At 40.4% G+C, this 24,301-nt stretch overlaps 2 protein-coding genes across 4 annotated transcripts in view; one reads left to right on the plus strand and one right to left on the minus strand.

The window, feature by feature from the left end:
* Nucleotides 1-23,910, minus strand: part of ZNF81 (zinc finger protein 81) — a 71,586-nt gene extending 47,676 nt beyond the window's left edge. Inside the window, exons 1-2 of one of the 2 annotated variants that reach the window (XM_060086992.1) lie at nucleotides 23,822-23,910; nucleotides 17,507-17,753 (exon numbers count right to left, since the gene is read on the minus strand). In XM_060086992.1, coding sequence (XP_059942975.1) covers nucleotides 17,507-17,578 — 72 coding nt within the window. In that variant the 5' untranslated portion in view covers nucleotides 17,579-17,753; nucleotides 23,822-23,910. Of the gene's footprint in view, nucleotides 1-17,506; nucleotides 17,754-18,475; nucleotides 18,522-23,821 lie in introns of those variants that run through there. The other variant, XM_060086991.1, reaches the window with a different exon arrangement.
* On the plus strand, nucleotides 20,440-20,742 carry LOC132482683 (ribosomal biogenesis factor-like). Of its 2 annotated transcripts, XM_060088002.1 has the most exons (2): nucleotides 20,440-20,562; nucleotides 20,680-20,742. In XM_060088002.1, exons 1-2 carry the CDS (start codon nucleotides 20,440-20,442, stop codon nucleotides 20,740-20,742), a joined length of 186 nt encoding a protein of 61 aa, XP_059943985.1. The 2 variants fall into 2 exon arrangements, with proteins under 2 accessions (XP_059943985.1, XP_059943984.1); XM_060088001.1 differs by having other exon boundaries at nucleotides 20,440-20,742.
* Nucleotides 23,911-24,301: the final 391 nt, after the last annotated feature.

A 24,301-nucleotide genomic window follows, 5' to 3' on the forward strand; every position in this document is an offset into this window, starting at 1 on the left:
CTGTGGCTTCTGGAGGCTTCCGTGTAGCTGCTCTGCAACAAGGCTGCGGGAGGGGCGCAGGGTGGGAATCGCCTCTTTCCTGAGCTGTGGGGGCAGTGACTCCCATCCCCTTCTGCCCTGCTCGTCACTCTCCCACTGGTGGCCAGGGCTGATGGAGGATGGCCCCTGAGAGAACCTCGTAGGGGAAGGTTCTCTGGCAGGAGCGTTTGACACCCCACCTCCCCCAGTGATGGGAGACCAAGATTTTGTACCACCTTAATTGGCAACTTGTTCCGGACATCCACCGTCTTACGTAGCTGACTTAGTGGGTTAAAGTGTACTTGGAATTGTCTCAGGGTCACCTGGATCCAGGTCTCCAAGCAGCTAAAACATGGCTACAGCCACTCGGGATGCTCGCCACGCACCTGTGCCCTCGTGCGGGATTTGGGAGGCAGAAGCGGCCTGCAGTTTTAACTCAGAAATTGTGAAAACCAAACCCCAAACCAACCACGCTAGCTCTTGTTGGGAGGGAAGTGGCCGGCAAGCCCAGCTCCTTCGGTGTTTGGCCTGCTCCTCGTTTGGAAAATTACTTCTCTTTCTAGTGAGAATGGGAAGTCGGGCGGCCCAAGTAAAATGCGAGTGAGTGAAGTGTTCAGAAAGGTACCGTCTCCCTCGTTTTGGGGATCGATACCCCGGGCTGGCACCTCCCTCCCTGAACTTTTTTTTTAAACATCTTTATTGGAGTATAATTACTTTACAGTGGTGTGTTAGTTTCTGCTTTATAACTAAGGGAATCAGTTATACATATACATATATCCCCATATCTCTTCCCTCTTGCATCTCCCTCCTTCCCACCTTCCCTATCCCACCCCTCTAGGTGGTCACAAACCACCAAGCTGATCTCCCTGTGCTATGCAGCTGCTTTCCACTAGCTATCTATTTTACGTTTGGTAGTGTATATATGTCCATGCCACTCTCTCACTTTGTCACAGCTTACCCTTCCCCCACTCTTGCACTGTTGGTGGGAATGTAAATTGATACAGCCACTATGGAGAACAGTATGGAGGTTCCTTAAAAAACTACAAATAGAACTACCACACGACCCAGCAATCCCACTACTGGGCATATACCGTGAGAAAACCATAATTCAAAAGAGTCATGTACCAAAATATTCATTGCAGCTCTATTTACAATAGCCAGGACATGGAGGTAACCTAAGTGTCCATCAACAGATGAATGGATAAAGAAGATGTGGCACATATATACAATGGAATATTACTCAGCCATAAAAAGAAACGAAATTAAGTCATTTTATGTGAGGTGGATGGACACAGGGTCTTTCATGCAGAGTGAAGTAAGTCAGAAAGAGAAAAACAAATACTGTATGCTAACACATATATATGGAATCTAAGAAAAAAAAAGGTCATGAAGTACCTAGGGGTAAGACGGGAATAAAGACACAGACCTCCCTGAACTCTTCACACAATAAAGCTCACTCCTGCTGGTCGTGGCCGTCTCGGGCACGAGAAAACCCTCGATGCGTGAAATGAACATAGCGAGCCTGACAAACCAAAATCTTAAAACAAAAAGGTATACAGCAGCAAAACCTCAGGACTCCTGCACCACACCTGCAACCTGCCCACTTAGTAAATAAACAGAACATCAAATCACAAAAGCTACGCAAGGGGTAGGCCACTCTGGCAGAGAACCCGACCCACAGCAGGGCGGAGGCAGCAGGTGTGAATGAGCTGGAAGGGGCGAGTCTCCCACTTTCCCGCCTTGGGGCCCTCAGTCCTAACACTGCACTAGGAGCCTGGGTTGATCCGGCCACGTAACTCTCAGCTTCTTCTTGTGTTTCTAGTAGGGGAGGAAGGCGATGGCTTCAATCCCTCTGCCTCCGGGTCAGAAGGCAAGATCCTCTGAAACCCAGGTGGACGGGACATGTGGGAGGTTGAGCGTCTTCTCCTGGTTGAGGATGGGCGCACGGGCTCCTAGAGAAAGTCCGTTGTCCGAGCGCGTGATCCTGAAGCTTCTAGCACCGACAGCTGGCTGACTCCTTTCCCCTCTCCGTGGGGAGGCAAGGAGGCCATGGAGGCGGGAGAGCCCTTCCCCCATTCCAGCCCCCGTAAGTGCTACTTTACGAAATTCACTGATTGGCTCTAGTAGTTTTCTGGTAGCATCTTTAGGATTCTCTATGTACAGTATCATGTCATCTGCAAACAGTGACAGCTTTACTTCTTCTTTTCCGATTTAGATTCCTTTTATTTCCTTTTCTTCTCTGACTGCTGTGGCTAAAACGTCCAAAACTATGTTGAGTAACAGTGGTGAGAGTGGGCAACCTTGTCTTGTTCCTGATCTTAGTGGAAATGGTTTCAGTTTTTCACCATTGATAAAGGCATTTTAAAGACTCTCACTACACCTACCAAAGAGATGAACTTATTCAAAACATATTAAAGAGATGTGCTATCTGTCAGCAGAATTCTTTACAGGCCACTCCCAAGGTAAGCACCAGAAGTTTTCCCCAACCAACTTCCCATCCAACAGGAACTGCTGGCAGTTGGATTTCATAGAAGCAATGCTTGCAGAACGTAGGAGGTTTTGTCTACTTATGGTGTGTATGATGTCAGAATGGCCTGAAGTTTTCCTCTCTTCAAAAAGCCAGCGCTCAGGCAATGGTATAGGTTCTCTTAATAAACGTAATTTCCATTTTGGGGATACCAGAGCACGTTGAATCAGACAGAAAAAAGTCAATTTATTTCCACTGTTGTTCAGGAATTACAAAAATGTTTACAGATTTCTACAAGCTATCATATAGCCTATCATTCTTATTCCTGTGGACATATACAGCAAATGAATCAAACTCTAAAGAAACTCATTGGCCAAGATTCAGCAACCAATTAGGGTTAAAAAGGCCTACAGCTTTACCACTAGCTTGTTAAAAATTAGAGCAACCCTTGCCAGCAAGCATGAAATCACTCTCTTTGAACTTATGTTTAGCAGGCCTATAAATTTTGGTCTGAGACAATGTCCTGTGCCTAATTTAACTGAATCTTCCCATAATCATATTCAATTCTTAAAAGGGTTTCTCTCTTCCCCAGAAACCCTGAGACATAAAGTCATAAGAACCTAGAAAGACCCCCTGGAAAAAGTCTCCCACCTCTATCAAAAGGGAGATTTCATCTACATAAAAGAGCCCCAGGAAAAGACAGGCTGTCACCACACTGGGAGGGACCTTTCCAAGTAAAAAAAAAAATACAGTTGGATTCATGCTTCCCCTATGAAGCCAGTACCTCAGGAGGACAGGACTGTCGCTCCCACAAAGGACTTGAAACTTAAGTTTTCTAGAGTGAGTGATACTGGTATTGAGCTCAACTGAAATGAGGTTGAAGGGTAGCAGAATATGTCACTTTGGCATAAGGATTATTTGAGCTGAATGCAGTTGAGAAGAAGCAGGTACATGAAAAGCTCCCTGCCCTCCCATTTGCCTAAAAGTAAGATATAAATTTTCATGGGAGATTGGGATTGACATATACACACTACTATATATAAAATAGATAACTAATAAGGACCTACTGTATAGCACAGGGAACTCTACTCAATATTCTGTAATGACATATATGAGAAAAGTATCTAAAAAAGAGTGGATATATGTATATGTATAACTCATTCACTTTGCTGTACAGCAGAAACTAACACAACATTGTAAACCAACTATACTCCAATAAAAATTTTTTTTAAAAGATATAAATTTTCAAAGTGTCTCTCCTCTCCTCTCTCCCAGGAAGGACAAAAGTTAATCACGGGAGGCAACTTTAGACCCTATCAGCCTGGAGACGGCACCTACATAACAAACTTTATTAACTAGCCTTTATCTACCATTAGCCTTCTCCCATATATTTACGTTCCCACAGTATGCTGCCCTTGGAAACCTAAAACTGCTTTCCTTTGTCCTGTCGTTTCCCCATAAATTTATTGTTCTTTATTGTAGATGCTATATAAGCCAGAATTCTAAGCCACCATTTTGAGTGACTCATTGTTCCCTGGGTATCTCCCATATATACATGAGGTATATAAGTTAATAAACTTGTTTTCTCTTATTAATTTATCTTTTATTAAAGGGGTCTCAGCCAAGAACTTAGAAGGGTAGAAAGAAAATTATTTTTTCCTCCCTTACAAGCAAACATTACCATTCTCATAGACTGCCTTGCTGTCCTAGTCACAGCAGTTATTTCAATTACCTAAGAATCAGATTTTACTAGAAAACACATATTACACTGCTTTTTTTTCTATACTCCAAGTAATGGTCTCCACAATTACATATTTCTAATCAACTCCATATTGTATTCCCAGAATAGACATGATCTGGACTTTTAAATCAAACAAGTCAATTATTGGCAGAGTAAAGGTGGAACCATCTTCATTAGTAATTTTTTATAATACCAAAGTAAAGTAACTAATATGCATCAAGATACTCCAGCCCTACATTTGACACAAAAATGTTTTAATTAGTTTGACTGGAAGGATCCTTATAGAAGAAAGAACTCTCTTAACTATACTACAATCAAGAGAACTGTAGGAGTAATCCTACTAGAGAACTATTCTCTCGCCTTTACTATGGTAAGGGTTTGGTTCAATAAGACTACTGATAGCTGTAAAGATAGTGATGGTAAATTACATCATACAAACTGGTAAAAATCCTATCAACAGACCCCGTAAGATATATATAAACGAGATCTCCCTACTACGTTTGGAACATGGCAATGCCCTGAGTCTATTTTAATATAGCCCCTAGGATTATAGGTGGATAGTTTCTCTTAATATATCTGAGGCTAAAAGTAAGTCAGAAAGAGAAAGACAAATACTGTATGCTAACACATATATATGGAATTTTTAAAAAATGTCATGAAGAACCTAGGGGTAAAACGGGAATAAAGACACAGACCTACTTGAGAATGGACTTGAGGATATGGGGAGGGGGAAGGGTAAGCTGTGACAAAGCGAAAGAGAGGCATGGACATATATACACTACCAAACGTAAGGTAGATAGATAGTGGGAAGCAGCCACAGAGCGCAGGGAGATCAGCTCGGTGCTTTGTGATCGCCTGGAGGGGTGGGATGGGGAGGGTGGGAGGGAGGGAGATGCATGAGGGAAGGGATGTGGGAACAGATGTATATGTATGACTGATTCACTTTGTTATAAAGCAGAAACTAATAATAAAAAAAAATCAGTCTTCACAACTAGACTTGTATCCCTGAGCCCTCCCACTATGGAATCTGTTTAAGGGGCCTGTTTGGGACCACACAAGGGCAAAACAAGGCTTATAGGAATACAATCCTGGAAGAAACAGGAACAGGCACAGGTATAGCTAACTCTTTTGGTAATGAGACTTTGAATAATAAACTTGGTGCTTTGGGATAACTACAAAAACACATAATACAATGGCAAACTGCATGGAGTCACATCATGCAAGATGTTTAAAAGCCATGGAAACTCAAGTCAAATGGAAACAGAAAATTCTGGAATTGGACTGTTAGGAATAATTTAATGATGGGGCAAAAAAATCACCACATAGGTCTCCGAGTCACTCATCTGTACAGTCCAGGAGCAGTTAGTTATCAAATAACTCTAGGATAGCATCACTAGTTCAGAATTACAGCATATTCAAGGGAACAAACAGGTATTGCACTATGACTACACCAGAAGGGATAGAAGAATGGTTTAAAACAGCATCTAATTAACAGACAAACAGAAACCTGGCATTTATAGATAGCGACTGCAGAAGATAGGTCTTATGTCACTGTATTAATTTTAGGATGCAAGTTCTCTCCAGTCATCCCAGTATAGATAAACAAAAGTAGATGCCTATTATTCAGGGAGATTTGCATGCCTGTTATTGATTTGGACCAATGCAAGCAACGGCCCATAGGCTGGGTTGTTCCTCAAGGCTTAAAATAATTAAAACCAACTACATTAAGCCTCTGCAGATAGCACAAGATTCTAAAGTTAAGAAATAGCTCTGAAACACTATCAGGAAAATATGATCTAGAAATAAAGAATAAAATAAATAAAGAAATAAAGCAAAAGTTCAATCTGTACCCTAGAAATGACCATGGCTGTCTCTGTGTTTTGCATCTGGGAAATATTATTTGGGGAGATGGAACCATTACTGCAGGGCTACATTATGTACGTGTGATGTTAATTACTGAACAACAGGAACTCGGGAGAAATTCATTGGGCTTATAAGAAAAAAAATATTTTATTTCTTTGTTTTTTTTTAAAGTCTTTATTGGAGTATAATTGCTTTACAATGGTGTGTTAGTTTCTGCTTTATAACAAAGTGAATCAGTTATACATATACATCTGTTCCCATATCCCTTCCCTCTTGCATCTCCCTCCCCTCTTGCGTCTCCCTCCTTCCCACACTCCCCATCCCACCCCTCCAGGCGATCACAAACCACCTAGCTGATCTCCCTGTGCTACGTGGCTGTTTCCCACCAGCTATCCACTTCACGCTTGGTAGTGTATATATGTCCATGCCACTCTCTCACCTCGTCACAGCCTCCCCCTCCCCCTCCCCATATCCTCAAGTCCATTCTCAAGTAGGTCTGTGTCTTTATTCCTGTTTTACCCCTAGGTTCTTCATGACTTTTTTTTTCTTTCTTAGATTCCATATATATGTGTTAGCATACAGTATTTGTTTTTCTCTTTCTGACTTACTTCACTCTGTAGGACAGACTCTAGGTCCATCCACCTCACTACAAATAACTCAATTTCGTTTCTTTTTATGGCTGAGTAATATTCCATTGTATATATGTGCCACATCTTCTTTATCCATTCATCTGTTGATGGACACTTAGGTTGCTTCCATGTCCTGGCGATTGTAAATAGAGCTGCAGTGAACATTGTGGTAAATGACTCTTTTTGAATTACGGTTTTCTCAGGGTATATGCCATATGACCCAACAAATACTATTGAGTGGCTACTATGTCCTTGGCACTGTTCCCCCAGCCCCATCCTGAACAATTATATTTCTTTGTAGGTGGTGGCTTCCACGATAAAGCAATATATCATTCCAACAGAGAGGCTCTGTATTTCTTTCTTTCTTTCTTTCTTTTGCGGTATGCGGGCCTCTCACTGCTGTGGCCTCTCCCGTTGCGGAGCACAGGCTCCAGACGCGCAGGCTCGGCGGCCATCGCTCACGGGCCTAGCCGCTCTGCGGCATGTGGGATCTTCCCAGACCAGGGCACAATCCCGTGTCCCCTGCATCGGCAGACTCTCAACCACTGTGCCACCAGGGAAGCCCAAGGAATGTTTTTCTTAAGGGTCTGGGAGACACCTCATTGACATGTAGACAACAAGGAAGATAGTACCCTATCTCCCTGTCACCCTGGGAGCTTAGCCTAGGCACCTGGCTCTAAGCTGGAACTATCCGCTTGTCATAGAGACAGGAGAAGTTTGATTTTGCCTTTAGATAAAGGCAATTAACTAGCACAGATGGCCACTCCCATTACCAGGTGAACTTAGGATGAACTATGAAAGAATGTAGACCGAATTGTCCTGTCAAGTCCTCTTGCATGAGGACTTGATAAGTTATCATTTATCTTGAAAACAAGCAGGTAATGGATTCTATCTGCTCTGTCCCAGAAAAGGGTGAGATTTCTTTCTGTCTTTGCAATCTCTTTAGCTAATTGCTTGTGATGAGCACTGTGGTCTGCTTTGATGCTTATTCAATAACAAAACAATTTTCTTTCTATTTTATATTTGTAGAGATTTCCTGGGTTGCTAAGAGATTTAATTTTTTTTCCTCTAACATGCAACCACGCTGACTCTGGCTACTGATTTTTCTGTGACAAGTAAAGTCTCCCATCACTGACTCAGGAGTCTCATGGCCTCTGTCAACATACTTGAAACGGTGGCAAGCCAACTTCTTAGCTTACAAGTAGGGTAAAATCTCAGCCCCTACACAGTTCTTGACACCAAGGACCATGACCAATCTGCATTCACATGGCAAGGCCTTCCTTATACGTTGGCAGTGCTCTCCCAGAAGTAATGAGAGTACCTTGGCGTTTTGCACCAGTGAGTGGGTCAGGCTTTGGCGAGACTGCCTCTACCCTCTGCTGTCCAAACTTTTCACTATATAGATGAAGTCTTCTTGGTTAGCCAGTCGGAAGCCTTAATTTCAATGGCTTCGCCCATAGTATTATTACGCCTTTGCCATCAGAGGTCGCTGATAAACCCTGACAAAATTCGACTAAAGTGTCTGGGACCTCTGGGTGGATGGACGATGCTCTATCCCTCTTGCAATCAAAGAAAAACTTCTACCTCTTTGAACCCTATGCCAAAAAGGAAGCCCAACATCACATCGGGCTCTTTGGGAATGGGAGACAATATGTGCCTCTCCTGGACATTCTATTTGATCCTTTATATTGGCTAAACCACAAACAATATCTTTTGAGTGGGGCCCAAACCAACGGTCAGTGTAGGATGCTGTCTGGCACGCTGTGGCACATTCTCTGCTCTCTGCCTTCAGGGTCCCCAAAGCCTAAATGACCCTGTTGAACTACCAGTCTGTGTAACTGATGATGTTGCTTACTGGGGCCGCTAGCAATGGGGGGCAGCCTCCGTTTGGAAAAGACCCCTAGGGTACAGGCTTTGTTGTCTTCCTTACACAGCTACCAGCTATACCCCTTATGAAAAGCAGCTATTAGCTTACTACTGGGCCCTTGTCGAAACTGAACACCTAACTCATGGAGGCCTTGCAAACCCTCCAGCTTGATACTCCCCTTTGGGGGTAGGTCAATTCAGACTCGATGACTAACAAGGTGGGAAGGCCCCAAAAGAGCCTCATTTGTCAAAAGGAAAGAGTATATTCAAGAGCACAGCTGGCCTGGCTTCACATGAAAATGGGACAGATTTTCCCTTTGGGGGAAAATCTGTTTCCCACTCTGCCAACCGTGGAGCAAGGCTGCTGGGTTTCATGGGGCACTCGAGTCATAGAAGATCCCTCAAATGCCTAGACCTGATCCACTAATGACTGGTCTAAGCTGGAATCTAATGGTTTCTACCGGGCTCTGTGGCTGTTCAACCTTAGTAGAACTGAGAATGGATGTGAGCACTCCCCTCAGCAGGCAGAACTCAAGCCTATGCTTGTAACTCTGGCCAATATTCCCTTTGATATCTATTGACTCTTAAGCTATTGCCAATGTCCAGCTGTTCAGTCTCCCACTTGGAAGACTACAGGCTGGGAGACTGGGCAGCCTTCTTTGGTATCATGGGCCATGGAAACAAAACAAGGCTACTAATTGAACGGTCTGGGTCACCCACGTAGGTGCCCATGGTAAGGGTAGAGTCTCTGATGACACTGACTGGAATCACACTGCTGATGGAGCCTTCAGGGCCTTTATTACTGCTGTTGCTTTTCTGCATCCATCATCACACGGACGTGGCAACACAACCATCATCACAGACTGGGCGCAAATTGCAAGACTATATCTTTCTGCTGCAGAAGCTACCATTGCCTGCCAAAACGTGACTCCTTCTAAAAGATGACCCATTGGGATGAGGAAGGACACACTGCGTGAATTGTGGGCCCGCCTGCTCCTGGCATACTGCATCACACCTCAAGAGCCTGCTCTCAGGGATGTCACCACTGTTGCACCATTGTTGACATTTTTTCAAGTTGAAGTGTTGCTGTTTCAGTCTGCTCAGCTGACTCCAGCCACACCGCTGTGGCCCTTAGAATTAATCTGTGTCAGGTTTTTGGCATCCTGGACTATTTATCTGCAGCCTGAAAATGGTACACCTTTTACTGCAAAAGCCATGTAATGATAGGCTGATAGTCAAGGTATCTGATGGACTTCCACACTCCCCACCATCCACCAGCATCTGGTATTGTCGAGTGTTGGAATGGCCTCCTCAGAAATGGACTCAAAAGGATTTCAGACTCTATCACCCTTGCCTCCTTCTGGTCCATACGCCCTAGTAAAGCAGTTGGGTCAATGAATATGGCTCTCCCCAGAAACTAAGCAGTTCCTTTCAGCTGCTCCCTGGGTAATTAGTGATCAGGGGTTATATGGACATATTTTGACAATCTGGGATCCTCCGTTGAACATTTCTGGGTATAATCTTTCTTTCACCTAGCGACCCCAGACCAGCCTGGCTGGTAACCCTCTCCGTGGCAGCCCAGCCAGCAGGGAGGGAGCCTGAGAGACTGAAATTTAATTCTGGTTCAGCTATCTGGATTCTCTGGTTGGATGGACACTGTCCTAGATCACAAGGCTAATACTACTTGGTTCAGTACATTGCTTACTATGTCTCCCTACAGTGACCCATATGGGCCAAAGTGCACAACATAACAGATCTCTGTGAGTTTATAAAAATGCCCTTGTCTTTCTTGTACCTGACTCATTCAGATGAAAGGTCTGGGAACTAGTAGAAGATAATTGGGCAGGAGGAGGTGAATTTATAGGTACTAGAATGGGCCATAATGATTTTGTGTCAGTAGAGGATGAGGAACAACACAGAACCTGAAGAGGAAACACCTCAGACCTCAGGAGGTACAGGAAAGGGACAGGCATTAGTGATCTTTGCCTTTCAGAACCACCCCCTGGAGCCTTCCTCACAAAGGAAAATGCCCTGGCACATCTCTCCCAAGCTGTTGCAAGAGCCTTAAATTTAACTGTCAGATCTTCCAATACCTGCAACCAGGATGCTATCACCATTCCCCTTAATCTTGCTAAGAAGTCTGTCAGAAACAGCAGGTAGGGTCCCAGCTTCTCACACGCAAAACACCTGCCAACACCTCCAAGTGTCTCCCTGAACCACTTCCCTTGGTCATCACTCAGCCATTCTGTGGGGCAGAAGAATGCCATGTGGCCGGGGTCATGGACATCTAGGACTAGATGCAAGTTTTCAAACAGAACTGAGAACCCCTGACAATGTCAAACTTCACCTGAGCCCTGAAAACAGTGACAGTTAAGAAATCCCTCCTACCTATTTGTATTCCTTTTTGAGAAATGACCTACCACAAACAACCATTCTTCCCACATGACTTAGATAAGTCTGGCTATCCACTCTTTCCCATGACGCCCATACGACTTGCAAACGACTCCCTTGTTTGCCTGTGACAAGAACAAATGCAGACCTTTCTCCTTTTGCCTGTATCTGCAGACAAGGCCAGACACAGACCCTCCAACTCCCCATTCTGTCTCATGAATGATTGAGATTAGAAATCTGTCTCCCTTAAATATTTACAAATGATGTGACCGACAAGGGCTTAATTTCTAAAATATACAAACAGCTCATACGACTCAATAACAACAACAAAAAAACCCAATCAAAAAAATGGGCAGAAGACCTAAACAGACACTTCTCCAAAGAAGACATACAGATGGCCAACAGGCACATGAAAAGATGCTCAACATCGCTAATTATTAGAGGAATGCAAATAAAAACTACAATGAGGTATCACCTCACACCAGTCAGAATGGCCATCATTAAAAAGATCACAAACAATAAATACTGGAGAGGATGTGGAGAAAAGGGAACCATAAGTATACGCTTGTTTCTCTAACAAGGTCCATCAATATCTATATCGTTCTCCTGAACAAGAATAAGAGAACCATAGGATTCTTTGTTTTTCCTTTCACTCACTTTCCAACTATCTGTGTGTATAACTGTCATTTTAGTTCCATTTTGTAATGATATACATTCATATACATTTGCATTGTATTTTTTCATTTAGATAACAGAAACAAGCACTAATGTCAAAAATACATTTGAAGAAAACTTTATCACACTAATGGAAAATGCAAAGATTACTTGAAAAAAATACAGACATACTCTGTACTTTAGTAGTAAATCTGAATTATCATAAAGAGACGAATGGTCGTATCTTAAAATACAAGTTTAATGCAAACTCACTGACAACAACAAGAGGATTATTTTTAAATTTGGTAAGCTGATTATAAGTTGTGTACGGAAAATAAAACAGTCAAGAAAACAGTAAATTTCTGAAAAAGAAGAGTAATCAGAGACTTAGTCCTCCTATGTATTAGAATAAACTATAAATACAGAGGAATTAGAATCATAAAGACTACAACTATTAGATCAACAGAAGAGAATAAGGTGCATAAATATACCCAGAGTTATGTATTAGAATATAAATATTTATATATATATCCTAATGTAGTGCTGCATATTAGTGGGGAAAATATAGGTTATTCAATAACTGGTATTGGGACAAATGTGTAGGCATCTTGAAGAAAATGAAGATTGATCCCTAGCTAAGGCTTTACAACAACAACCAAAAATACAGATAGTCACAGAAGTAAAAGCAAAACTAAAAACATGGAAGTACCAATACTAAAAAGAAAAGGCAGGAATTTTTTTTTAAATATAGCTGAGCAATGGGGAAGGCCTTCTACTTATGACACAAAGCTTGGAGGACATAAAAGATTGATAAGCACAATTATGTGAAATGCATGGAGAAAAAGTCAATATTTTCCTTTAAAAGACAACTGAGAAGTTGAGGGAAAATATTTGGGACCCATATAAAAGACAAAGAGCTACTGTCATTAATACGTAAATAGCAAAAACCTAATAGAAAAATGGGCAAAGGAAATTTAAAATCAGCTCATGAAAAATAATATAAATGGATCTTTAAACACAATTACATATATTCGACCTTAGTCATAACATGAGAAATGCAAATTAGATCTGTACTAAGATACCATGTTTTAACTTATTATATGGGCCAAAAAGAAAAATATGACAAGACACTCTTCTGTCTTGGGTATGGTGAAAACAGGCATTCTTATACAACTGATACAACCCACAAAGAAGGTCATTTTGCTATATCAATCAAAAATAAAAATGCATATATATCGTTTGTCCTGAGAATTCCATTTGCAGAAATTTCTCTTTAAACATATTCCCTCTTGTGTTAACTGAAATATGTATAAGGATGAAATAAGGATTTTCATTGCAGCATTATCTGTAATAGCAAAAGACTGGAAGCATCTTAAATGTCTATTAACAGAGGGCTGGTTATATTGTGATATATCCATATAATTGAATAAGATTCAGCCTTTAAAAAGAAAGAGGCAACTCATTACATCTACTGACATTTAATGATCACCAAGAGTTATTGTTAAATGAGAAAAGTGTTGGAAGTTTAAAAATGGCTATAGCAGAGTGTGTATGTGTGTTTGTGTGTGTATGTATGTATGTTTTTGTAGCTGTCTTTGGAAAGGGTTTATGGGAGACTGCGGTCAAAATCGGAGGGTAGATATTCTTTTCCTTTTCAAAAGATTTTTACAAAATATAATACTCATTCAAAAAATACATGAAACATAAATATTTGGCTTAACTAATTATTCAAGGCAAATACCTACGTAATTCCCACTCTGGTCTGGAAACAGAACATTGCCACCTCTTTGCCCAGAAGCCTTCCTCATGCCTCTTTCCCTCCTTCCACCCAGCCTCCCCATCAATCGTGGAAACCACTATCCTGCCTCTGATAGTAAGCACTTGCTTTTGAGTTTCACCACCTAACCATACATCCCTGTACAATATGGTTTTGTTCTGCTTTAATTTACATAAATTAAAACAATACAAATTATTTTGTGTCTGGCTTCTTTCACTCAATATTATGCTCAATTTCTGTATCCATTCTACTATTGATGAACATTTAAGTTATTTCCAGTTTCTTGCTGTTACAAGTAATGCTACAGGGAGCATTTAAATGTGTGTCCCGGCACATTAGCCAAGGATTTCTCTTGAGTATTTTCCTAGGAGAAGTGTTTCCTCATATGGTCTATGTATGCTTTGATAAAGAAGGCTAAAATGTTTTCCAAAGAGATTGTGCCAATTTACACTCCCACCAGCAGCATATGAATTGTTGATATGAGCTAACATAGCAGCAGCTATATGTGCTGAAATGAGTATATGAACTACTGATATGACCCCCTATTCTTGCTAACACTTGTCATTGTTAGGCTTCTTCATTTTAGCCATTCTAGTGGGAGTGTAGTGGTATTACATTGTGGTTTAACTTTTGCATTTCCCTGATGACTAAAGAGATTGAGTACCATCTCAGGTGTTATTAGCCATTTGGATTTCTTCCTTTGTTATACACCTATTCAAATAAGGCCTCTGACTACCGGGTAGTCTGCTTTTTCTTATTGTTTTGTTGTTCTTTATACATCCTGGATATAAGTCCTATGTTGTCTGTTTCTTCTTCCACTCTGTATCTTGTGATTTTCTTCTCAATGGAAGTAATTATCATAAAAGTCAGGAGAGTAGTTATCTTTGGGAGTAGGGGGATTCTGGAATGCTGACTATGGGCATTTTCTAGACCTACATAGTGAAAAATCACTGAGCTGTACACATCTGTTTTGCACACTTTTCTGGATATATGTTATACTTCACAATAAAAACATTTTTAAAAGATAGGCTGAATCTACGACCCACTAACTCCACCCCTATGCATATAGTCAAGAGAGGGATGGACACATGTACATCACAAGACATGAACAAAAATGTTCATGGCAGCATTGTTTACAATTCATATTCTATCTCACTAAAAGACTTAAAGTTACTAAAAATTGATAAAAATTTGTTTTGTGGGACACCTTTTGTGAACTTAAAAGGAGAAAATAATATGTTCTCAGCTGCTTTTATCTGCATAAAGAAACTCATGCCAAGAAAACTAACTAACTTGGTTATATGTATTAAAGAGAGATGAACAGATAGGAGAAAGATGGGTAAGAGAATTTAGACTATATAGCTTTGTGTATTTAAAATTTTTATATATTTTTAATTTTTGAGCCATGTGTCTATTATCTTTAAAAAATTAGATTAAAAAACTATTACTAATATCCTTAGAGTGATAAGATGCTACATCCATAAAACAAAAATAGTATGCTATTATAAGGGAATATCCTGAAAAGAAACAGAGCTATTTAAAATAAAAACTTATGTATGGTTGTCATCTTAACAGATGCCATCTTGGGCCTCTGCAGTTCCTCCTGTCCTTCCAGTGACCCTGCCTAGAGCTGTACTGTGCAGTAAGCCTCTTCTCTGTCATCAAGGGCTTTGTAGTTAATAGATATTGTTTCACGATCGTTAGGTCTGGTGGCCTCTATGCTCTGGTAGTCTTTAAACAATAATGAAGGGCTTCCCTGGTGGCACAGTGGTTGGGAATCCGCCTGCTAATGCAGGGGACAGGGGTTCAAGTCCTGGTCCAGGAAGATCCCACATGCCACAGAGCAACTAAGCCCATGTGCCACAACTATTGAGCCTGTGCTCTAGAGCCCATGAGCCACAACTATGGAGCCCACGTGCCACAACTACTGAAGCCTGCATGCCTAGAGCCCGTTCTCCACAACAAGAGAAGCCCATGCACTACAACGAAGAGTAGCCCCGCTCGCCGCAACTAGAGAAAACCCACTTGCAGCAACAAAGACCCAACACAGCCAAAAATAAATAAAAATAAAATAAATTTATAAACAATAATGAAGACCTTCACTGACATATTCCCAGTGCTCATAAGACCAGTTACCCATTCATAAATCTTGACTTAGGAATGCACTTCCTGTTTCCAAGCACATACCCCCATACCCTAGGTTAACTATGAAATTGTCCCAATCGTCCCTCAGCTGTGTGGAATGCAGCTGCAAATACTTCTGGATCATCGCCCCCCTGATCCCACCCTGTGAGTAAGTTACCCTGTAACAATAAACTGATCCATTGATTATATGGAGCTGCCTGCCTCATTTTTCAGTTTCAAGATACCTTCCAAGTTTGGTGGGCACTTTTCATTGCCTCCATCCTCCAACAATATAGAACAGCATTAATGAGAGACACAGAAGAAAATCTGGGAGGTGAAGTTTAAAAAAATACTTCTAGAAAGGTGAGCAAAAGAAAAAGAAATGGAAATCAGTAGGACAAAGAATTTAAAATATGGAGGATCAACAACTGAGCAAGAATAGTTTTTTGAAAAGCAGAGAAAACGTGTGTATGGGTAGAAAATGACTAGACTGGAAACAGACTTGTAAAATTCTACACAAAAATGATTTCCAACCTAGAATTCTATACCCAGCCAAAAAGATAAATTTAGTGTCAGGGTCAAATAAATATATTTCCATGGTATTTATTACTTTTTTTACTTCTATAAGTTTATTTATACAATTATATATATTATATAAATACATTTTTGCATGACATTTTCAGACATGCAAAGCTTCATAAAGTTCACCTGTCATGCATCCATTCTCAAGGATATACTGGAGGATGTGCTCCCAAAAAATTAGGGGGTAAACCAAGAAAGAGGAAGACACAGGATCCAGGAAACAGGAAGGAAGATACAGAATTCCCAGGAAAGGGAATCTGACACAAGACAGAGGTAAAAAGGATTTTCTGAGGGATGGCGAACAGAACACACCAAGGTCATAGCTGTGTGTGAAGCTGAGAGAGCAACCAAACCAGCCTTCAGTGAAGCAGTAAGATCCAGGAGAGATTTCTTCAAAGAGAAGACATTGATACCCAGAGCTGAGATAGCCCCCCCTCCATTACTAGCTGTGTTAACTTGGGCCAGATAGTTTTTCTTTATGCCCCAGTTTCCCCTTCTATAAAATGGGAATAACAATGGTACCTACTTCTCCAGGTTGTTAGGAAGATGAGTTAGTATATGTAGTGTGTGTGTAACAGTGCTGGGCATATAGTAAACATTATATGAGTGTTTATAATTATTGTCACTATGATTATTACCTAATATGTTTGAATATACAGAGTGGAGATTTAAACAACTGGAAAGAATTTGGAGTTGAATTATTGATATGTATATAGTAAAGCAAAGAAATGACTAAACCAGAAAAAAATAGTTAATTCCAGGCAAAAGAAAAAGTTGTGCAGAAATAGTAATCACAGCATGGATACTACATGACTTAACTATAAACAGTCACAATAATAAACCCTGACAGTAGATCTAATAAAAACAGTGACAGCTAGAGGCAAATGTATATATGAGTGGAGGTGCATGGAAAACCTGAATCTCTACCTTCCATAGTGGAAAGTCAATAGATAATGCCCAAAATGAAAAAAAAAATCCATTAAAAAGATTAAGAGTGCTTGCTTCTAGGGAGTTGGAATCTGGGAGAAACAAAGCAGGGAAGAGCCACTGTTTTAAGAAGACTTCGAAAACTACTTGGCACCTTTTGCCACTTATAAATAAAACTAGAAACTAATTTCAAATTACAAAGTGGCAAAAAATATTCACAAAAATATATAAGAATGATAAAGGGTTATTAACCTTAATATTCAAAAAAACTGTAAACATCCATAAGCTAAAATAAATAAATCAGCAATGGACAGGAAAAGGAAATTCACATAAGGGAAATAAATCCAATAAAAATCCCCTGATTATGTTGCATGGTTAAAAAAATAGTCATAGAAATTAAAATAATGAGATATTATCTTTCATTCTGGATGAATTCCAGTCCCTGGGCACCTCTTCTTCTTCCTTACCTCACAGGAGTTGTCACATCCCCCTGTAGTCAGGGCCAGGGATGGCCCAGGAGCGCACCGGTTGGCTGGCATCTTCCCCCCTGGGCCTAAGCACCCGGGCTCTCTTGCTGACAACTCCACTCTTCCCAGGAACCCGAGGTCAGGTGGGCACCTGTGGACTCAACCAGAGCTGCTGGGGCCCGAAGGAAGATCCTGCAGCCTTCACTATGGGGTCTGGCCCAGGGGCTCCACAGAGACTCCAAGAAACCTGGAAAGACAGTGTCCACTTGGTCAGGCATTCAACATTCACCCCACAAGCGCTTCCTGAGGGCACCGAAGTATAGTTCACGACACTGGATACTGTGGAGTAGACAAAGCCACATCAACACCTATTCAAGTTATTCATCACATGGAATATGAGCAAGACCATGAGATTTAGACTAAAATTAATAAAAGATTCATTTCTAGCTCTGCCAACCTTTAGCTATATGAATATGAAAATGTTTCTTCAGATTTTTTTCCCCAAACAAATCAAAACTATTTATTTCAAGGGGTTGTGAAAATTAAATGAGATGATGTTTTTAAGGCACTCAGCACCAGACTGGCCCAGGTAAACATTTAATTCATATTAGCAAGTACTGTTATTACAAGGAATCATGTACTATACAGAAGGAGGTACCTCATTTAATTTGCACAACAATCACATCATCTATGTGTTGCTGTAGTTATTATCTCATTTTATGCATACAGAAACAGAGGTTTAGTGATGTTAAATCGAACTCAGTCTACCTGGCTTCCAAGTTCACATTCTCAATGGTACACCACATGGTACCTTTTATGTGGGAGGCTCAAAATAAACATGGTTCTATTTAACAGATGTTGAAAACATGACCATAATTTGGAATAAAAATGTTAAGTAAAGTTTCTTAAATCAGAAGAGATATGCCATAAGGAAAATACTAGTAGCCTGGGACTAAAATTTTTAATTACCTCAAAAACATCCAGAGGTGAAAACTGTTTCTCCTGTCGAGGGAACTAGGGAGGGGAGGGTGTCTCTGTGCCTAAATTGAGGTACAATTTCATTATGATCAACTAATACAGGCACTGCAGATTTAGTCATTCTTGTTGGGAAAGGGTAAATATCACATAAAATGAAGAGGAACTTAATTAGGACAACAAAAGTAAGAAATGAGATGAAGAGGAAACAACAGAGTAAAAGAAATAAGGAGTAGAGTAAAATTAAAGGTATGAACAAATTAAATTTTAACACATAAAGATGATGTTGTGCCAAAGAAAGAGAATATGCTTTCTTTTCTTAAGCCCATGGAACTTTTACAAAATTATATCAAATAACTTGGCCACACAAAAAATCTGGTAGATGTCTGAATGTTGGGAATTGACAGACTACATTCTCTGATTATAGTATAAGATGTTCAATGTCATTAATCCTTAGGGAAATGTAATCAAAACCAAAAATGTTCTGGGACTTCCCTGGTGGTCCAGTGGTTAAGAATTTGTCTTGCTATGCAGGGGACGCCAGTTTGATCCCTGGTCGGGGAACTAAGATCCCACATGCCGCTGGGCAACTAAGCCCGTGTGACACAACTATAGAGCCCGACTGCTGCAACTACAGAGCCCACGCACTCTAGAGCCCGCGCACCGCAACAAAGAGACCACACGCCACAACAAAAGGTCCTGCATGCCGCAACTAAGACCCAATGCAGCCAAAAAATAAATAAATATTTTTCAAAAACAAAAATGGTCTATTCATTAGGAGACCACTTCATATACACAAAGATGGCAAAAAAAAAGACAGTAACAAGTGTTTGTGAGATGTGAATGAATTTGAGCTCATACATTACTGGTAGAATTGTAAAATGGTGCAGCCACTCTGAAAAACAGGTTGGCAGTTCCTCAAAATGCTACCCATAGAGTTGTCACATGACCCAGCAGTTCCACTCCTAGGTATCTACCAAGAGAAATGAAAACCCACGTCCACTCCAAAACTTGTATACAAATATTCACAGCAGTATTATTCATAGTAGCCCAAAAGCAGAAAGCACTTAAATGTCCGTCAACTGATGAACAGATAAACAAAATTTGGTGTGTCCATACAATGGAATATTATTTGGCAATAAAAAAGAAGTACCAATACATGCTATAACATGAATGAACCTTGAAATCATTATCTTACATGAAAGAACCCAGTCACAAAGACCACATATTTTATGATTCCATTTATATGAAATGTCCAGAATAGGCAAATATATAGAGACAGAAAACTGATTAGAAGTTGCCTAGGGCTGGGGGTGTGGGGTGGCATGAATGGTGAATATCTGCTAATGTGTGCAAGGTTTCTTTCTGGGGTGTTGAAAATATTCTATAATTAGATTGTGGTGATGACTGAACAACTCTGTGAATGTACTAAAACCCACTGAATTGTATACTTTAAATGGGTGAATTTTAAGGTATTGAATATATATAAATAAGTCTGTTTTATATATCTAAATAAATAAATCTGTTTTAAAAGAAAATAAACGGGATTCCCTGGTGGCGCAGTGGGTGAGAGTCCGCCTGCCGATGCAGGGGACACGGGTTCGTGCCCTGGTCCGGGAAGATCCCACATGCCGCGGAGCGGCTGGGCCCGTGAGCCATGGCCGCTGAGCCTGTGCATCCGGAGCCTGTGCTCCGCAACGGGAGAGGCCACAACAGTGAGAGGCCCGTGTACCGCAAAAAAAAAAAAAAAGAAACACTTTGCTAAATAACCCAGGATTAAAGTCGGAAATCAATACAGAAGCTAAACAATTTTTACCAGAAGTCATGGAACACGCTAAAGTTGTATACAGAGCGAAATTTATAGATTTAAATGGCTTTATTTTTAATTAAAAATAAATACAACAGGTGCAGATGGCATCACCTGGAGCTTGAGCAGCTGAACGAGGATATCAAAGACAATGGCCAAAAACAAACTAAGAGGGCAGAAGTCCAGGAATGTATTCCGTAGAGCCAGCCAAAAAACTTTAAGGTTAAAAAATACAGCAAAACCAGTTACCACTAATCTTAGGAAGATAAACATTGTGAATGATGAAAAAGTTAATAGAGTGGAAACAGCTTCTGTAGATATACAAAAGGAACCTGCACATTTCTTAAAAGGCCTTTCTCTTGAACCTCTGCAGAAACAGCTGATTTCTCAGCAGTGTCATAAAAATGAACCAGTTAATGGTGAGGAAGCTACAAGATTAATGGCTCAGCTGTAATACACTGGTGATGTATCAAACTGCCCCCAAAGACCAACAAAGTAAATGTTTTATACAATAAATAAATAAATAAATAAAACAAAGAAGAGCTAAGTATTCAATCTAAAACATCAGAAGTAGAAAAAAACAAAACGAAGCAACCCCCCAAAAGGAAAATAGTAATTAATAAAAACCTTAAATAAGTCAAATAAATATAACAATGGGAGTTTAAAGAAAACAAAGAGCTGGTCCTTTAAAATGACTGATGTCACAGATAATCCCCTAGCAAATGAGATAAAGAAGAGTTTAAAAACATACACACACACACACACACACACACACAGAAAGAGAAAGAGAGAGAGAGAGAGAAAGAGAGAGGGAGGGAGGGAGGGAGAGGGAGAGAGAGACAGAATGAGAATCTTTCCCAGATGAGGCAGTGTTTCAAAGTAGTTATTGTGGGATATTATGCATAACTGTATAGCAACATATTTTAATATTGATGTGAAACAGATGCTTCCCTAGCAAAATGTAAATTAACAAAGTTAATACAGGAAAATACAGGTAGAAGAGAATAATGAATGTAGAAGAGACCAGGGAAAAAAATGACATAACAGCAAATACAAATAGAAAGATTCTGAAAGGTAAAAAGGAAAGGCAGACAGTCCACAGACCTCAGGGCCTAAGGAACAACACAGCGGTGAGTTCCCTGGGTTTCATTTTCCCTCCCATATACCACAAACAGGGCACTAGAAAAGCTTATAACTCAGAACCATCAATAGCTACAGACAAAAAAAAGCTCTAAGAAAAGCCTGCTCCCCTTAATCAAAGGAACAAGAAAAGGGTGTCCTAACTGAACATACCCATCCTACTGCAGCCAAACACTAATAGAATACACATTCTCTTCAAGCACCTGTGCTACATTCTCCAGGGTCATAAAACAAACCTTAATAAATTGAAATCATACAGCATATGTTCCCTGATTATAATAGCATCAAACTAGAAATCAGTAACAGAAAGGTAACAGGAAAGTCTCCAAACATTTGGAAATTAAACAACACACTTCTATATAATCCACGGATCAAAGAGGAAGTCTCAAGGGAAATTAAAAAGTAATGAATGAAAATCAAAATACAACATATCAAAATTTGCGGGATGCAGATAAAGCAGTGTTGAGAGGGAAATTTATAATGCTAAATGTTTATATTAGAAAAGAACTAAGGTATTAAATCAGTAAGGTAAGCTCCCACCATAAGATACTAGAAAAAGAAGAGCAAAGAAAACCCAAAGCAAATAGAAAGAAAGAAGTAATAGATATAAGAGCAGAAATCAATAAAATTGAAAACAAAAACAATAGAGAAAAATCAATGAAAACAAAAGCTGGTTCTTTGAAAAGACCGATAAAATTGGTAATCCTCTAGCAAGACTGACAAAGATAAAAAGAGATAAGACACAAATTACCAATATCAGAAATGAAACAGGAGATACAACTATAGATCCTGCAGCTGTTAAAAGAAAAGTAAGGGAATACCACACACCACTTTATGCACATAAATTCAACAACTTGGATGAAATAGTCCAATTCCTCACAAAACAGAGACTCCCACAACTTACCCACTATTAAATATGAAGATACTCTGAAAAGGTATTAAATAGATAACCCAAATAGTCATTTGACTACTACAGAAATTGAAGCCATAATCAAAAGCTTCCAAAAGGAAATTTCCAGGCCCAGATGGTTTCACTGGAGAATTCTATCAAACTTTTTTTTTTTTTTTTTTTCTTTTTGCGGTATGTGGGCCTCTCACTGTTGTGGCCTCTCCCGTTGCGGAGCACAGGCTCCGGATGTGCAGGCCCAGCGGCCATGGCTTCACGGGCCCAGCCGCTCCGCGGCATATGGGATCCTCCCAGACCGGGGCACGAACCCGTATCCCCTGCATCGGCAGGCGGACTCTCAACCACTGCGCCACCAGGGAGGCCCTCTATCAAACATTTAAAGAAAAATAACATAATTCTACACAATCTCTTCCAGAAAATAGAAGAGAACACTTTCTAACTCATTTATTGAGATCAGTATTTCCCTAATACTAAAACCAGAAAAAGAAAGTACAAAAAAAGAAAACTACAGACCAACATCTCTCACGAACTTAGACACAAAAATCCTCAAAAAAAAAAGCATTAACCAATCAATTCCTGCAATATAAAAAAAGAACTATACACCACAACCAAGTGAGGCTTATTCCAGGAATGTAAGGCTAATTCAATATTCAAAAATCAATAAGGGCATTCCCCCATATTAACAAGCCAAAGAAGAAAAACCATATAAATTCATACAGTATTGACAAAATTCAACACACATTCATCATAAAAGACACACAGATAGACACATAAATAAATGGAACATAATAGAGAACCTAGAAATAGCCACACAAAAGTATGGCAAATTTATTTTTGACACAGGTACAGAACGAGTCCGTGGAGGAACTACCGTCTTTTTAACAAATGGTGCTTGAGTAATTGGACATCCAAATAAATGCACCTTGATCTAAGTCTCACACTTTATACAAAACTTAACTCAAAATGGATCATGGACAGCAGGAAGGAGAAATGAACAAATCATCATCACAGTGAAGACTTAATCTCTCCTTTCTCTGTAATAGAACTAGCAGACAAAAAAAGTACAAATTTTGTACAACACAATTGACGACTAAAAAATTAAATATTATTTTCGAATTATACATGGAATATTTATAAAACAATTCACCAAGGACTAGGCCATGACTCCCCTCACATTTCAAGGAATGAGCTTCATGTAGACATTTTTCTAACCACAGAAAACTAAGGTTAGAAGTCTAGTAAAAAGATGAACTTTTGTAAAATGAAAGCGCACTTCTAAATAATTCTTGGGCAAAAAAAATAATAATCAACTCTTCTAAAACACTTATAACATAATGCACCAAACCTTGTGGGTCTCACAGTGAACTTTAAGACCTTAACGTTGATATGAGAAAAGAGGAAAGCCTGAAAAATAACAAGCGAATCATCCAACTACATTCAGACAACCGATTCCATCACTGACCACACAGAATTCCCCAACACTCACCCTCCCCGGGTCCCCATCACCTCCACATCCCTCCGGCAAAGAGCACTGGGATCCTCTTGACAACAACTATTAAACCGCGGCTGAAAACCGCAGCAGCTTCCGGTCACCACCCCTAGCACCGCCCCTTCTCGGGGTTTGGGGCTTCACACGAAGAGGCGTGGTTCTGCACATGCGCAAAATCACATTCGAAGCCGCAGTCAGCCAGAGCCAACATGGAGATGTACGGGGTCGGTGTTTTGGTTGCCTTCAGTGCCCCTAGGCAGCGTTGTCAGGCGGGGAACATGGCCGCGCCCAGGTTGCGCTTCCTCATTGGGTACGCCATGTTGGAGGAGTGTCCATTCCGTACAGAGGATGAGGAAGCCTCTAAACTCACATTGCTGAGCACTAGTGCTGTCTCACAGGTGGTGGGGAGAGAGGGTGGGGACGTTTCTCTGGGCGGGCATCCTGGGATCTGTGTAATAATGTTCAGAGAAGCTGAGA

This window comes from Mesoplodon densirostris, chromosome X, assembly GCF_025265405.1.
Source record: "Mesoplodon densirostris isolate mMesDen1 chromosome X, mMesDen1 primary haplotype, whole genome shotgun sequence".
NCBI lineage: Eukaryota > Metazoa > Chordata > Mammalia > Artiodactyla > Ziphiidae > Mesoplodon > Mesoplodon densirostris.